At 40.8% G+C, this 17,729-nt stretch overlaps 1 protein-coding gene across 1 annotated transcript; it reads right to left on the bottom strand.

The window, feature by feature from the left end:
* Positions 1 to 1,933: 1,933 nt before the first annotated feature.
* On the bottom strand, positions 1,934 to 5,102 carry RPS3A (ribosomal protein S3A; the record flags this gene model as incomplete). The annotated part of the gene is made up of 6 exons (XM_079534763.1): positions 1,934 to 2,084; positions 2,636 to 2,745; positions 3,154 to 3,362; positions 3,522 to 3,709; positions 4,562 to 4,665; positions 5,041 to 5,102. The coding sequence occupies 6 exons, from the start codon at positions 5,100 to 5,102 to the stop codon at positions 1,963 to 1,965; spliced, it is 795 nt and encodes a 264-aa protein (XP_079390889.1). The 3' UTR covers positions 1,934 to 1,962.
* Positions 5,103 to 17,729: the final 12,627 nt, after the last annotated feature.

Below are 17,729 nucleotides of genomic sequence, written 5' to 3'. Positions count from 1 at the left end.
AAAGGAAGAATGAAACTGAACACCCTTCCTAACTGCAGTATAGTAGCAAGTTTCAGCTGTAACCCCGAAATTCAGCCAGAGCCCCAAACATCAAGTGTAATAAGAAAAGCTTTGATAAGCAAAGCTTCGATTGTTTGCCCCACCTCTGGAATTATCGTCAGGAAGAGGACTTTGTTCTATGTGCAGATAACAGTGTCATAAATAAATCTTTAAGTCTAGTACGTTTGTTATGGTACCTCTGTAAATTAAAAATGTATTTAACCAATAAATTTTTATAATTAAGTTATGATTGCATTTTTATCATCCTACACTGTAGAGAGCTAAGCCCTCCACTCAACGTGACGGGTACAGATCGTGTTCTGCTTAACTCAACATTAAAAAAAAACCCAAAACAGTATTTCTTCTCTTCAGCAGCAGTGCAAGCCCCTCAGATAATCTTGATGGCTTCAACAATTAAGCCAAGCCTTTGCATTTAGGTGTGCTTCGCACTTCACACATGCAGAATTTCTCAACTGCTGCCTGCAGCAACCACCCAGCACAGCAAGTGACACAATGATGGCAATGCTCTGTGACACAACTACTTTCCTCCTACATGTGAAGTGACTTTGCAAGTACAAATGTACCCACAGCCACTCCGTGATAATGTCAGCAGCCTACTGTTAATAAAGACAAAAAACAGCTGGATGGAACTGAAAAGCCGAGGCAAAACTAAACACTTTCAGGACATGACTGTACACACATGGTACTTTGAAGAATCATGCCATCCAGGATTAACTACTGAATTGAAAAAAAGTATTTTAACTTCCTTTCATAATCTTTCAACAAAAAAGCTTTGTCAGTTGACTAGTTTTAACCAGGCACTTCTGCATGAGTTCACGCAAGCACTGTAGTGAGGAAAAAGTTCCTCAACACTTGCCTCTGTTCACTGCCTACCCAGTTCTGCACTGGGAGCTCTCGGGCAATTAAGATTGCAGTTAAGACGGGAAAGTAATTGAACCACAGTGTGAAATCACATCTACAGCATATAAAAGAATTGGTAGAAGTCCTTACCCTATTGCATGTTATTTGCTCCAAAACAAAGTTATTCAATGCAAAAATACAAAAATTCTTAACCTTGAAAAACACAGCCCTCATGATCACACCCAGTATCTTTATTGCAAGATGAACTTTTTCTTTATTTTCCTCCAGTTCTTGTCCCAAGGGAATGCACAGCTAACAGGAAGAGCCACCAACACCTCAGCATCCTTCCAAAATAGGTGAAAGCAGTTCCTTCTCAGCTTTTAAGGAACAACTGTGCCAACAATTTAGTAGCAGAAGATGTGTGGCTTTTACCCCTCCCATTATTTCTAAACAACATAAAAGAGTACCCCTTATCTTAGCCAGAAAAACACTTTCTTAAGCTGAAATACACAACAAAAAATGAGACAAGCCACCTGACACAGGTAACATAGATGATCTGCCAAGTCATTTGAGTGGTTTTAGAACACAGACCATTGCCATTTTACAGTGAACACCTCCTGCTGTTCTTAAATTCCATGAGAGATCACACCAAATTCAGTCACGTGATAAATCCTGAAGATGCCTTCACAGGACAGAAATGCTGAAACAAAAGGTTTCCCTCTATTTACCGATGAGCTGTGTACAGTGCTTCCATCTGACACACTTCTCACCAATTAAATATAACCTTGAAACCCACCTTCAGTTTCTTCTGTGAGGACCAAAGTTTTTGGGGAAAAAAAACCAACACAGAAACCTTAGTGTATTTTCTAATAGCATCTTTCCAAAAAAGAACAAACCGTCATCTTCCAGATTTCCAAAGCAATTATTTTCTCCTTTTCAGTTCAAACAGAGGTCTATCTTATTAAAAAAATACATCTGGTAGCAGTATGACCTAGTATCAATACATGCAACCAAACACTTGTTGTGTGTAATAAACCTTTTATTTTTGGTCAATTTGTGGTTTCAGACAGACTCTTGCACAGGTGGCTCGTATCCATCAGCTCGCTCTACTTTCGCACCTGCCTCATCCCCAGAAGGTTTTCCAGCACCACCACCTTCACCATGCAGTTCCATCAGCTTGCCCACTAAAAAGAAGTATTGCAAACAGTGAGATATTTTAAACAGCTTTGAATTACTGAATTAATTACCATGTACAAATTAAACCACCAGCACATGTCATGTAGTAGGTATGGTCAACTCCATTGCAAAAAGCTCGTGCAAGATGATGATGCTGACTAAGTGATGGAGTCCAACATAAGACAAGCAATGAAGTTACAGATACATATACTTCAATAACCAAGTGCCTAATCATATGGGAATGTCAGAAAATGGGAAAATTAAAATCATTCCGTGTCATCTGGGACCGAAACAATTTGTCATCATTCATTCCCAAACCAGAGCCTTTAAATATTCAGTTTCAGGCAAGAATTCAAGAAAAGCTTCAAACTGAGTAACCACTATGTGACTTCCCAGCCTGAAAGCCAAACATCTGACTAGAAGGACAAGCCTTTAACTACTACAGCCATGCAGTCTTTTGATGCTGCTTTAATGTCTTTCCCCAAAAGCAGATATTTTCAAATGTCTTCCCTTCCCCCCCTCCCCTCAATCCCCTAGATGTGAGGAGTGATTGACTTACATTCAAACTTGGGCTTTTTCAGCATCTTAACCTTGCGGACATAGACATCATGAAGGGGGTAAATGGACTGACACGCCTTCTCTATGTCTTTGCCAATGCTGTCTGGGATCCTGTGCAGTCAAGAGAGCAGATTAGCACTAAAACGTTAGAACTGTGCCTGCTTCCTAGTCAAGCAACACACACTTAAAATAATTAAGAATATATAACATTCAGGAGTTTGCATCAGTTCAACAAGATCGCCAGAGTGAGGGTAAAGCGTTACCCTCAGTTACAGTTTTATTCTAGAGACTTCAGTTTAAAAAATGTTTGGAAAGCCTGATTTAAATTAATGCAAACATGTTGGCTAATAATTAATGCAAACACAATGCAGAGATGAGCGTTCAAAGAAGCACATCAGCATTTCAGCACCAGAGACACACTTCACAATGGTCTCTGCAAAACAGAGAAGTGAAGGACCAGCCTTCAGTCAGTAACTTAAACAATTACACGGACTGTAAAAGAGAAAACCATCAGCTTACAGCTTATTGACAACTTCTTTTAAGTCATTGGTCTGGACTTCTCGGGTCATGATTTCCATCATCTTCTTGCGAATCTGCCGAACCTGCTGATGCTGGGCATAGGAAGTCTTGCGGATTTGGTTATTACGCTTCTTCGTAAAGCCCACACAGAAGAGGCGCAGTAGGTAACCATCGGTAGTTTTGACATCCACGTGGGCTTCAATCATCGTCTGGAAAAGAAACAGTTATGCCCATGAGAGGCTTCCCAAATGTGCACCTGACATTGGTTAATATCTGCCGATCCCATGGGAAACAGCTTTAAAACACACCGGCAGCCACTTCCTTTCCTAAAGAAGAAAGCAGTAACGCAGACCTTGTGGTATACACACCTGCCACTTCTTGACCATGGAGCACATTTTGTCACGGGTGAGGTCCATTCCATGGAAGTTGGTCAGACAATTTTTGCCCTGAACGTCCTCAGTTATCAGCTTAAATTTACGGAAGGCAACCTCATCATTCTGCAGATCAGCCAGACTCACTTCAAATACACGACCCTTCAATCCATCAGAGGCAATTTCTGTATTATTAAAAACAAGATGCAATTTGTACTAATATTAGAAAACTATTACTCAAATCTGAAACTTCCATTCTGAAGAATAATAATGTAAAGACAAAGACAAACAGTTGTTGTTGTATTCTCAACAAAGGAAGCAGAAGCAAATTAATGCAGTTATTTCACATCTTTGCTTAACAACTACAAATTTTAACACTGCCTGACTCATACTTAGTTTACGGTGACCCTTATTTTAATGGTATCACAGTAGGCAGCTGAAAATAACAACCACCTTCATAACTTGAAGTGCAACCAAGAAAATATATGTAACTATTCCACATACCTAATCCTCCAAAATTAACTACATCTGAAGCACTGTGCCTTCCTAAAAAAGGTTCCTTACCCTGAGATATGCAGCTCATTAAAGTTCACCCATTCAGCGATGCATCCTGATAATCACCTGTTAAGTTTGCAGTTCTGTCTTTCCAAAGACCTCCTACTTAATAACTCTGAATTTCAGCCATGACCAAGACGTCACTGTCTCCGTATGTCGCTCGGGCATCCAGAACAACTCCATAATAGTTGAACCTCTTATAGCTGCAGCTCATCAGGAACTCCAACCTTGTCTTCCTACCCATGGTTTGACAAACTTATATAAAGAAGGACCATAACACATTAATTCCCCTCAAACTAGATTTTAACTGTCTATTGCAGAAAACTTGCTGTAATCAGGCAGTTAGACTTTTTTTTTTAATTCAAAAATCACACCTCGTACAAGAAGAACTGTCTGTCAGCAGTTCTATAACTACGTTTCATTTGAAATGCTAATATAGAACAAACACTTATCTTTGTACTGCATAAAACCACAATACTCACTAGTTCCTTGAGTCCTGGTAACAAGAGTCTTCCCAATGTTTCTGATATTAAACATGGCTGGCGCTTTGACATCATACCAGTCCTTTTTGGAGAAAGGATCAACCCTTCATTTAAATAAAGCAAGAAAAAAAATCACTAATTTTCAACAGACTGAAATGGGCTGAAACAACTCCATCCCCAGACACTCCATGAGATACAAATGCAAACCCCACACACTTCACAACCTCGCCCACCAAGTACACAGCGCAGCCCTCACTCGCCGGCCCCCATCTCACACCGAGCTGTTCCACGGGCTCCGCCGCAGCTCGAACCGCGCGCGGGCCCAGGCCCGGCCGCCGCCATGACAGCAGCCGTCCTCAGCTGCCTGCGCCCGGCCGCCACTATCCGCCACCATCCACCTCACATACGCGGCATCCTGCGGCCGCCGCGCGCCAGCCGACGTCCCCGCTACCCCCCGCGTCCCGCCCCACCGCACTCACACTTTCTTCTTGGCGCCTTTCTTGCCACCCTTAGTCAGCCGCTTGTTCTTGCCGACCGCCATAGTGCCACCGCGCCGCGGAAAAGGGAGAGCCGGCTCCTCGCGCGAGATTATACGAGAGCGGTGCTCCCGCGAGAACTTCGGCCGCAGCGGTCACGCGAGAACGGGGCCCCACCTGAGGCGAGGCGAGGTTGCGCTCCGGGATGGAACCGCTGGGGGCGGTTTGCTTTTTCAGACCGCCTCTCTGTGGGCTGCGGCCGCCCGCGCCCGCCCGTCCCTCACGGCCTCGGCCAGCGCCCGGTAGAAGAGTGTCGGTGAATTGGGATGAAAAAGCCACAGAGAAGGTTTACAAACAATCGAGCTTATAACAATTAAAGAAAATCAATAAAATCCAACAAGAACAATCTGCTGGGCCTTTGAGAAAGCTGTGCCTGTGAGGAGAAGGAAATGCTGTCACGTCCCACAGCTGTAACCCAACGCTGCGGAAGGGCTGGTTAGAACAAAAGAGGGCATTTGTAAACGGCGAACACAGACTTTGGAACAGCTTTAAGACCGTCACTTGCCCTCCCACCTCACAGCATTACTCAATGCTGAACGTACTTCCCCTGTCGGTGTGCTTTAGCTCAAGTAGTTGCTCGTTCCCAGGTGGGAGAAGCCCCGTACTTTGAGTCAAGCAGGAGGTCAGCCCGGATGATCACGCTGTCCCCTCCGGTTTCATAGTGAATAAGCAACTGAAGTTTGCAGCTCGGTGTGCTGCTTCTTACGGAGGGACAAATACTGCCATATGCTCTGTGTGCTTCGTTCAGAGATGCTTAAAACTATTCTTCCTGAGTGTGGCAGCACTTGAAAGAAAGCAAACCTAAAACAAAATTAAGCGTTGACATCATGTGATCCCAACACCCAGGCACCAGAAATCATTTCGCATAAAAGCATTGCAAGCAAGTGCAATAATCTGTACTGTGAGATGTCCAGGCCAGTTTCTCAGCAGAGCGCGTTATAAGAGAAACATCCAAGCAGCAGCTCAGAGCATTCCAACCGCAGTTCTCTTATGACTTGACTTCCCTCTTCCAGCTTTCATGTTTTTCACTCATCAGCTTGAACCACATGCTGAGGACGTAAGAAAAGTGCCTGCAGTTCCAGGATGGGAAGCCTGCCTTCCGTCAGGGTGTCAGGATGTGTGGCAGTACCAGCTGTAGTGTGGTCTCAGTCCCACACCAGGTGCTACATGCAGACACAGGTGCTCAGCAGATCTCAGATTAACGACCCGGCTGTTGGACGACTGCTGTCCCCAGCACAGGCTCTGCCTTGAACACGGCTGCAGATCCCAGCTCCATTCCTTTGTGGCGCTGCAGCTGCTTGCCTGCGGCACTGGTCTGAGGTTAGGCCCTGAGCTGTTTGGGGCTTCTGAATCTGTTAAAAGCTGTGAGTTACAACATGTCCAGGGTAATAAAAATTTTGCACTTGGGAAGGGCCAGTTGTCAGCCACACAAAAGCCGTCTGTTATGTTTTACAAATGAAACCAGAGCAGCAGGCACAGTTCTGATTACTTCATCAATTTCTTTCACACTAGCCTGGAATTTCATCTGCATGCCTATAGCAACTGGATTCTATCACCAACTCACACTGTCAGGAAGAAGGCTTCATCAGATGAGAGTAGACCTCCCGCTCACTGCCTCTTAGATAATCAGGATTCAAGAAGAAAAAAAAAAAAAAAAAAAAAAAAAAAAAAAAAAAGGAAAGAAAAAACAAAAATGAAAACACCAAAAAACAAAACAAACAAAAAAACCAACCAAACCAAACTACTTTGGGTTTTTCTCCTGAATGTCACAGGAGAGGAACCCCACCCAGAAAAATAAGCTGCAACATCCTTATCCAAGCTGTAGATATGCAAAAACCTCTCCTCTGTTTTACTGCATCGTTGGCATGTTGCTGATTCAGATACCCTGCTGCAGATTGGGTCAACAGTGAAATCTCAGTTGCACAACTAAAACAGCTCTTACAGCTTAGGAAATTATGCATCTTCTGAGGAAAACTTTTGGGGTTTCCTAGAAGTTTTTCCATCAGATACCACGTTTACCTCTCAGTACTTGCTATCTGGTTTTGCCCTGCACAGTAGCTGAAGGCTTTCTCAGCTTGAAGACTCTCATGCAAGGAAAAAAATAGATTATAGGTAGATGATAAATAACAAAAAACAGCAAAATCAGAGGAGCAGAGGTGTCTGGCAAGAACCTTAGGAAGCCTACTGGAAGGAAGGCCTCAGGGGATCTGGTTCCATCACCACTGCATTTCAACCAGATGTTGTCATCTAGCATTTCAGAGAATCAGAAAAGTAAGCAAATGCTTTGAACACCTGTAGCTATTAAAGCAGCTAAAACATTTACCATTTTTTTTCTTTTCCTTACACAGTTTCTTTCGAAGGAAATGTCTACTTTAGTCTGATCCAACTTTGATGCTAGCCCTGTTTTAAGCAGGGATCAGCTTTATGTGACCTACAATGCTCTTTATATCCTGGTTTGTTCTATGACTTTAAGCTGTGTGTAGTAGAATTGCTAAGTCACGGCTTGAAGCAGTGATGGACCTGGTGGGAGGGCAGGGCCAACCCAGGGGAGCTCAGGTGCATGCAATGTTCCTGACTGACAGGAAGGGGATAAGCCAGGATCCACCCCTTCGCAGGCCTCATTTAAGGGTTGGCAGTGGGGGCAAGCACCTTTCTTTGGAGTTCCCTGTGTTTGTGAGGCTTTCTGAAGGTAGTCAGTTTTTTTGTTTGTTTGTTTTCTTCTCCGCTTGTTTGTGCTGCTTTTGAGTAAGTTCTTTCTTACTGCAGCATGGGGTCTTGCTGTTCTGCTTTTGTTGTTGTGCTTTCTATTGCATTTCGTTATGCCAAGCAAGAAGATTATTTTGGGTCTTTGTTTTGTGTTTCAACAGGATTTTGGGTGGGTTATGAAAGTGTAACAGGTCACCTGTCCACTAGAAACTATTTCTTCTTGAGACGTTCTTTGTTTTGTGAGAATCAAAATGATTTAATTTGTGAATAACTCTTGGCTTACTTCCAAAGTTCTCTGCTTCAAGTAGCCTTCTGCTCTCATGTTTTATAGGGTTAGTTGACTGCACAAGTACAAGGTGGTATCCATCCCACAAAGCTCTTGTGTACACTTATAATTAAGCAACACTCCAAAGGTCTTTGCATTCTTTGTTTTTCAGTAAAGCAAGAAAATTATTTCTCCAAATACTACCCATTCCTAGGAAATACCAGGTAGCATTTGTAATCTCTGGTTGGGTTGCAGTGCAGAACTCAGGTAAGAAAGTGGAAAAATAAGAAACAAAACCAGATACACACACACACACAGACACACACACACACACAAAAAAAAAAAACAAACTGAAGAAAACCATCTTCTTTCTGTTGAAGGATCGTATTTGTGGAACTTTTTGTGTGTGTGCATGTACGTCACTCACTAAATGACAAACAGCAAGAGAAAACATCTAGCAAGTGTGATTTGAGATGGTTTATAGTCTTTTACTCTAAGGTATTTTATTGGTAGCATTATGAGAACACTGTTTTCTTTAGAAAAGTAGCTGCTATCAGCTTGATCTGTGAAAATAAGCTTCAGCTTAATTATGAAGTTTTAGCATTATATTGTAACAGGAAGGTTTTGTGGGCAAAGGAGTGTTTGCCTTCTTACACAGGGGGTTTCAATCCCCACCTGGGAATCAGCTGTGAATTCATAATTCAGAAGCAGGAGCTTATGTTGCTCCCTGGAAGTCTTTAGAAACTTAGAGGAGTCAACATCTCCTGCTTTCTCCTCTGGCTTTCTTCCTTAAAACTATGTAATGAGTTCAAGGTTTCATCTCTACCATATGACATCACTGGCCTTTGTAACCAAATTCCTCAATTTTTATTCCCCTTTCAGCCCGATATTTAGAGGTATTTCAGTATCAGAAAGCTGCCTGTTTTCATCTTTCCTGAATCAAAACAGCCCTGAGCATCTTCTTACAGGTTAAATGGAATGCTGGGTAAAAGACATACTTAGTTCTGCTCTGTATAGTTCTTTATTTTTGCTTTCAACCAGCAGATGTTAAGGAGTAGATAAATCGAGCCTAAATTTCACCTGGTTAGTGGGAATAATGTTGGTTATCAGCTCTGGTGTGTAATTTAGGCAGACTCTATCAGGGCCTGAATGCTTTGCAGAGTTTTTCTTGGGGAATGTATATTTTTGTGGTGTTGCTATACCCTGTTTAATGTTCTGCTTTTGCTTCAAATCTACACTGATTTAGCTTGCTATAAGTATTGATATCAAGGCTTAAGTCTAGTTGCAAACAAGCCCATGCTTCATTTAACAATATTTTCCTTAGCTCCTTGGGATCCTGGTGGTGACACCAGAACCTCTGTGTTTTCTAATTCCCTTGCATGAATACAGCTTTCTTCCTTTACAGGTCCTCAGTAATTAGAAGTATTTCAAATATTTTTGAATCTCACCATAGCAAAATGTTCTGGCATAACACATAAATTACTGAGAAAAAGTTTCAGTTAGCATGGATGCCTCCCAACATTAATAATAACAGGGCAGCACGTTGCATTCCTAGCCTGTCTCATACTGTTTCTTCTCCACACTGCAGCAGCAACCTTCTGCTGTGGCTCTGCCTCTGCTCCAGCAGTGGGAAACGGACAAGGAAGGGAGGCACCACAGTCCTTATCTGCCCTCCACTAGAAAATCACCTCTCAAGTTCTTCTGCTGCTCTAGTGTGGTGCTCCCATCTTGTGTGATGGGGATAGATGGAGGTGGCAGCAGTTTTTGTGTGCTGAGCCCTGCTTTGCACCAGTTAGCCAAACCTGTCTGTCTCAGCGTGGATTGGGGTTGTTCAAGTTGTTAAACTAGGGATGTCCAAGAGTTATGCCAGTTTCATAGTGTGATGAGGGTTTTTGTTCAGAAGTGTCTGTTTTCGTAATAGAATAACTGATTCTGAAGGGCAGGCTTCACATAGTAGTGTTTGGTTTAATGCTTCAGGTTATTTAAAGTCTTTCATTTTTGGACTTATCTGTTCTTAGTTTCCTGGTTGTTGTTTTTTGTGTTTTTTTAGTTTTTTTTTTTTTGTAGGAGTGTTTGATATTTACCTGTAAAACTGGAATATTCTCATAGTATTGACTTTTCCCAAAGCTAGGCTACTATACGTCTGTTCTGTACATGCCTTTTAAGTCCCATTATTGTGCTTTTCTGATTCTTTTGTACAAAATAATCTTTCAGAAGTGCCCAAGCAGAGTGACTATTTTCTTCATCAGTTATTTCCTACTAAATCTGCCTATGCTGCAGGTTAAAGTCTTCCTCCCTTTTTCCCTCGACTGCCAGCTCAGCTACAGTTGACCACACAATTTCGTCTGATGATAATTTATTCCAGCTAATGATGCATGAGATGCAAAAAAGCCCAAAGGAGGAGTTTGGGGGACTGGAAATTAGGAGGAAAAAATTCCCAAACCAAACATTCCCACCTTTTTTCCTTGCGAACTCAGCACATCTCATGCTGAAATCACTGAGACACCATGGAGCCCTGCTTTTTTTTTTTAGCAGTCTTTTGGTGGTGGAGTCACACTTTAAATCATTCTGCAAAAGCATGACTTAGTTAACACTTCATTATACAAGAAGGTTACCACTATGCTGCATTTGGCAGAAAATTCTGTCTTTTCTCCTGCATTTTATCCATCATGCACTTCAAATTAAGAAAAGGGAATGTGATGTTCAAAGTTCTCCTCTAGCAGGCGTATGGCTGAATGCCTTCTTATCTAACAGTCAGCTGTGCTAGATGGATATTCTAAAAAATATTAAAAAAAAAAAATCAGATTCCAAAGATAAATAAAGGCACTTAAGTAAGGTTTCCCCCTTGAAGGAAGAAGAATTTCAGTATAAAGCATTATTTAAGGAGTGACGTCTTTCATTTAAGAGATCATGCATGGCATGGAATATAACTTTACAATGTGGTTAGTTACATGAATCCAGTGAATGGAGGACAAAGCTGTTTGCTCATATGAGGGTCTCCAAACTGGTGTTCTTCAGACCACCAGTTATCAAAGTGTCGTGGTAACATGCACATATGTGGTCCTGGAGCCAAATCATCTCTTGTACAGCTCATGTTGAGGAAAAGGGAACCTGTAAAATATCCGAGGGTTAAAAAAAAGTATAGGAAATTTGGCAGTCATGGTCTTGGTGGAAAATTCTTTTTCAAAAAGGAGAAAATAGACTTAGCACTGGAATAATACTGTATCAAGTTCCCAACAACATTCATGCTGTCATAGCACTGGGATTCAAGCCTCTTAAAGAAGTGTAGATAGTTGTGGTTAGTTTCTGCAGCTGAATCTAAATACTTATTTCACTTGTTTCTCAATTCTTTAAGCAAGGTTCCAACTCACATTGTCTAAATATTTAAACTGTGAGATGATAAGCAACTGAGTAGTAAAATATTTGAATTCTGTATCTTTTTAAGATACGACCTTAAACCAAGAATGAGAAATCCCTCTGAAATGGGTAAATACCATTCCTGTTTTAATGGAAGTATGTTAAAAGAAGTATTGTCATCAGAATAGGTGAGCTGCTTCACCACAGCGAATATAAGCTTATTTTTTGAATCTAGCTATTCTTTGGATCTCTGTCAGCTAAAAAAGGATGTTCTAATTAAAGATATCTCAGTCTGTTTCAATAGGCACGGGCTTGTGAGCAAAGACTTCTCAGCTCTGGGCTCAGGTCTGCAATAATGGGATATCCTGACAAAGAAAGTTCAGAAATATTGTACAGGAAGTGCCATTAAGAAGTCAGCTAGCCCACTTCCCTATGAAAAAATATTTTTAGTCCTATTTATGTAACTTGTTGAATAAAGACTGCATTGAATGTTGTAGAAAATGACTGCTACTCTCTTACCGTCTCTTTTCCATTAAGCTCTATCACAGTTTTTTGTCTCCCAGTGCAAGCAGGTGTCCAAAAATACTTGAAACTCTTTTATAACTACAGTTTTTCAAAATAAGACAATTTTCAACATCTTGAAGTACCTCTACCTCAGAATATCATCTAAACTTTTGTAACCTGCTGATATACAGAGAAAACTGAGTAATAGCAAAGCAACACGCTCTAATAGGTAGCCTCTGTTTTCTCTATGAAGCTAGTTGTATTCTAAATGGAGTCTGTTAATTGATTCCATCATTAACATTGCAACAACAGTGCAAATTCTGTTTTGAGACCTAAGGGCCCCTCCAAGAACAAGCTCACACGGTGGTATGAAAGAATTCAGATAACTACTTGAGAATAGAGACTGCCAGAAATGGAACAGCAGGGATTAAGTTTAAATTGGGTTTAATTCATATGTCTAAGTTAAAGTTATCCACAGAGTTTCTGTAGAGGTGGTCAAAACTCACATAGGCAGGGTCCTGCAGCTAGCCTGAATGACTGTGACTCTATGGAGAAGACTGAATAGCTGTGTGTGGCCTCTGCTGGGCACCCTTCCATGGGATCCTGCCTGTTAGCTCCCTGAGCAAGCTGAAGTTCAGTGGTTGTAGTCTGCCTTTGCTTCCTCTGCTCTGCTGCTGCTACTAGCCACCACGTGACACTACAGGAGCTGCTTTCAGACTGTGAAGGTGGCATAAGCTTATTTGTTATTTTTCAAAGTGCCAGTTGACTTCAAGAAAAGTAAAGGTAGATAAATCATTTGCCACTTCACGTCTGTGACCATGCCACGTGTGCTTATGAACGGGGGAAGAGGAAGAAGTGGCCAACCAAAGCCTGAAAAAAACTGTCTGTTCTTCAGTTTCTGTGCTTGAGAAAGAATAATAGGTGTTTCTTTCTGTATGAATATTTTCACGTTTGAAATGTTTGTATGAATATTTCCGTGTTGTCCATGGATTTCTGCGGTCTGCTAAGAGATCTGCTAGTCATTCACTGAGTTGTAACAGTCCCAACAGGCAAGTGTCCTTTATGGGATACTTCATGTCCTTCAATGACAGATACATTACCTTCTTCCAAGTGGGTCACTCCAGAAGTTGTGCTTGCTCTTTTGTAACCCCTTCTGTCTCCACATATCATATGGAATGTGGGTTTGTGTATTGCCTTGCCTGTCTCTCCAGCAGAGGGGAGTTTCTAGAGAGAACTTCACATGTAGTGTGAAGAGATTTGAGTCTCAACCCAAGTGCTCAGAAATCTTTCAAAAACAAGGGCACTGTTCATCACCATGAAAGGGTTGTTACAAAAATATCTCTGTATGTGTAGATCTACTCATCTCCAGATATGAGGACACATTTTAAGTGAGTCAGGCAATAAACGTATGTACCCATTTGTTGAAATTGGCAGAGATAAAATGGTCATCAAATATGACAGACTGGAAAATTTCTAAAGTGACTGGTAGTGCTTTTAAAACCTGCTAAGTATTTCAGCTACTTATCTATATGTTGACTTGATATTATGGAAGCTTTCCTACTTTGGTTCCCATATACAGCACAGTTACCTGCATTCATTCGTTGGGCAGTTCTTCAAAAGGTGACTTTGCAAGAGTTTTCCTGTTCCTGGTAGACACCAAAGACATTTAAGGGGACCTCAATGAAGATAACTGACCAAATCACTTCAGAAACTGATGCAACGTATTTAACTCAGACTTACGCAGAGCTTTGTTCACTTGTAAGAGAATTAAGCGCTGATCCCTGGGATAAAAGCGAAACATGAGAGAAAGGTCAGAGGCAGGCTTGAAACACTTCTGCTGGGGAGAATCAGTTATTTCACCTCGACTTGAAATGTGAACCAAGTAACATTCTTGCGTATGTTGTAGGTTTTCCAGGGAGATCTACTATTTTTGCAGGAATAACCAGTCTTGAGAGAGTGAATGGCTGAAGGTGCTGTAGCAACATGTCAAACCCCTTTTTTCCACATAATAAATTCAGCTGCCTTGGCGGAAACCACCTCATGCCTTGGAACATTTTAGGACAAACATTAATAATAACAAATTCTAATTGGTCATTATTACTTGAACAGAAAATATCGGATTTCATTTTCACCAGTAGGAAATGAAAATGTCATGTACTGTAATATGACAGGCATGGAATTTACAGTAGTGATATGTACGTGTAATTACCTCTATATGTGTAAATGCACACAAAGCAGAACACCAGGGAGGCCGTTTTACAACAGATTTAATCAAGAGAACATCTATGTCTCCTCATAAACTTGCTTAAGCAACTTTGAAAAAAGAATGGAGTTGATTAGACAGGTTAATGGGGTGATGTCTTTATAAATGACAGATGGCCGTGTTAGAACAGAAAGTTGTTCACTCTCCATTTTTTATTTTATTTTACTTATGAGAGTATTTTAACTTTTTTTTTTTTTTTTTTTTTACTTATGAAAGCATTGCTCATACATTTTTGATTAGCAATGGTTCACTGAAAAAAAGCAATTTCCAGTGAAACTGAACTTTTATCTGGATGGATGTTGTAATTATGCTTAAGTGGCAATAATCAAAACTAAAATACAGAATGATGTATAAACATCCTGACCTCCCCACATAGGGTTGCAAATGGCAAAAAGTGCTTACAGATTTGCAAGCTCATAAGAACATAACAAAGAAATGGAAACATGAAGAGGAAAGCTGTTTTTTTTATATTATTAAGGGAACCCATTAGTGATGAATTTGACAGAGTAATTTAAAAAAAATTAGAAGTTAAAGACAAGAGTTTTAATAATAATTTAAAAAAAAATTATTAGTGCAACATTAGCTACTAAAAAAAAAAGTTTTTCTTCCTTTCTTGGATTTCATGACTTTATCCCAGGTGTAGAATTTGGTTTGTTAACCTTTTCTCCTATATGCAAGGTACTTGGAAGTGGATCACAGAAACAGTGTTAACTTGAAGGAGGACTTGCTGAGACCTCTGACGAAGTCTGAGAAGGAGAAGTGTAATATCCAAAGTTATTCTTAAAAGCTACAATTGCAGTAGCAACTCCTGGCTCTTTTTTTGGCCATTATACTGCTCAGCAATGATCTGTGCATGACCACTTGTGAAGCTCTGGTTTCCAGTGCCTGTTTGGCTGTTAGGTAATAAAAGCTGTATGATTTTTTTTTCCTGTGACATTTTCCCACTTCATTTCTTCTGCCATGTGAGAATTGACCATTCCTAAATGGAGTGGAAATGAAGACAATAACACGTGCACTGCTAACCTGTATTTTTTTCCTCTCTTTTTACTGTCTGGCATCTCCTTTGAAATTTGTCAGTGTTCTGAAGTGTTTTGCTCGTTCATCTGATGCAGGTATTTGATAAAAATAATCCTATTGAATTTAACCTCCAGACTGGTTTGAATTTGAAAACTTGAATTTGAAGTCTCCCAGAAATGTTTTCTCTAGAAGACTTCTATCTAAAATTAGGCTTTATGAAAAGCCCTAAACTGAACTTTGAAAATGCCTCTGGATCTTCAGTGTCCTTTTGAATTTACCAGGATGGTAATTCTGGAGCACTGGCACTATCCTGAAGTACCTACGTGAAACCCTGCAGTAGACAACAGTAATGGAAAAAGAGTTAGAGATGTTGAATCACGACAGAGTGTCTGCAGCATATCGGAGAGTTTGGCTCAGAATTTTTGCAAGCCTTTTGGGTGCTATCATATCACAGACAACGTTTTGTTCTACTGTACAGAGGCAAATCAATAATTGCTTCTGTAACAGCAGCTAATCTTTGTTACCAGAAATGGATCAGCTTATCTCTTACGTGTGTGAGTAGGTGTCTGCCAGCTGCGGAGATGTCTTGTTCTACATTTTACTAGTAATGTGAAATTGACACTTGGAGGTGATAATTTGACATATTTAAGTCACTATGCAACTCAATGAACTTGTCCTACAGTTCACCCCTTATAAACATAAACAAAACAAATTTCACACATGGTATTCATCTGGGTAATAGCTGTGATTGGCGTTGTGTCCTGTTCTGGCATTTCCAACAGAGCAATTGCAGCAGTGTCAGTAAAACTGCTTATCAATCTGTGTTAGTGTAGCTAGTGTTAGCAAGGCAAGATGGGCATCATACCCTGGAAATTGTTCAAATTTACCCTTGTTCAACTAATTTCTTAAATTCAATCAAAATTTAACGATGTACAACTACCATCACGAACCGCTGCTGCTAGGATCCGGATTCTCTTCAGAGCTCTCATCTTCCCCAGAGTTAGCTAAACGCTCGCAGCAATTTGGGCTAAGGGTAGATGGAATTTTTTTGGCTTTAGTTGGTTCTAACTGCATCTCGGGTGGATCTCTGGCTTGATAAATATAGTGAGGATAAGATGTGGGGCTAATATGGAAAGGATTATGTGAAAGAATTGTATTCAGGAGAAGACAGTAACCATCCACAACAACTATCTTCCAGCAATTTAGTTGCTCTGCGAAGTGTTCTCGTCTGTGTAAATCTCTTGATAAGCAAAATGCCATAGCTAATCTATTCAGACAATCCTCCATCGCTTTTAGTTTATTGTGATTTCTTAAAGTAAACGTTCCTTAGTACATGGCTATTATAAAAATAATGAAAGAAACTGTGTTTTGGAAGAGCCAGGTAAACACTGCAGTCTTCTCTTGTTTCTGTTTTCATTCCTTTCCTAAGTCTCACTGATTTCCTTGGTTCGTTACTGTTCTGACTTTACTGCTTAGGCAGGGAATGTCTACCTGTAGCACTTCTTGCCATCGATTCCTGTTCTATATTAAAATAGCCTCCAAATCCAGCTCCTCTGAGAAGTAGGGGATTTTCAAACATCCTCTGAGATCTACTGGAGTTTTACGCGGAAAACCGCTCATAATCTCTCTCAGAACTCTAATATGGAGCTGTTTCGAGGTCTTTTGTTTCTTTTGGGCTCTGTGCTTGGCTCTCACCTTCTAAGCAGCAAAAGCAGGCTTGGCGGGGGAGTTCAAATAGTGTGTGAAAAATGCTGCTGCTGCACAAGCCAGGTGTAACAAAATGGGTCGGTACAGCTCCTGCTAGGCTGGGAGCAGCTGCTCTCGCAAGCTCAGAAACAGCCACAGTCCAGCACAGCAAGGCACTGAGCACAGTCTCCAGGCCAATTCCCTCCAGCACACTCTCCAAGCATACAGCTCTCTGTTCTGATGAATGCACCGTATAGACTTGGGTGTCAGTGAATGCAGGCATAGTGAAGAACCTTCTACTTCCTATATGCGAATGTCTTATGTCTGTGTCCAAGTTTTGCCTGAACTAACCAATGTAGGTATTACCACCAAAGCAGAAAACATAAACATTTCTTGTCAGTGCTACTGGAAACTGGGTTCTTAAGAGGGCTTTCACAACAACAAATGTTTTCTTTGTATCAAAGATGGTGGGGGAGGGGTGGAAGAAAGGCTAACATACTAAGGGTGCATGACTTAAAAGTAGTAAGCAATACTCATTAAAATAGTGGACAATTAGTTGTTTCATGAGTTTATTCAGCATTTACTGTAGTAAAAGTTCACATTTCCTGTGATATTTCCTGTCACAGCTTAGATCTTCTAAGGAATTACGCTGATGCTCCTATGATCCTTTCTAAAGCTAAAGGAACGGAAGAAATAAGGTAAAGCAGCTGCTTTAGCTCAGTATTATTGTAATTTCCTGACAAAATGGAAATATATTTTCTAGTAGGATTGATGTGAGACTGATTAAGCATCGTTTATTTATTTGGTGCTATTTAAAAACAATGATAGTAGCAA

The sequence above is a fragment of the Tetrao urogallus genome (genome assembly GCF_951394365.1).
Source record: "Tetrao urogallus genome assembly, chromosome: 4".
Taxonomy (NCBI): Eukaryota; Metazoa; Chordata; class Aves; order Galliformes; family Phasianidae; genus Tetrao; species Tetrao urogallus.
The sequence above is the reverse complement of the archived record's forward strand: the minus strand, read 5'-3'. Positions and strand labels throughout refer to the sequence as shown.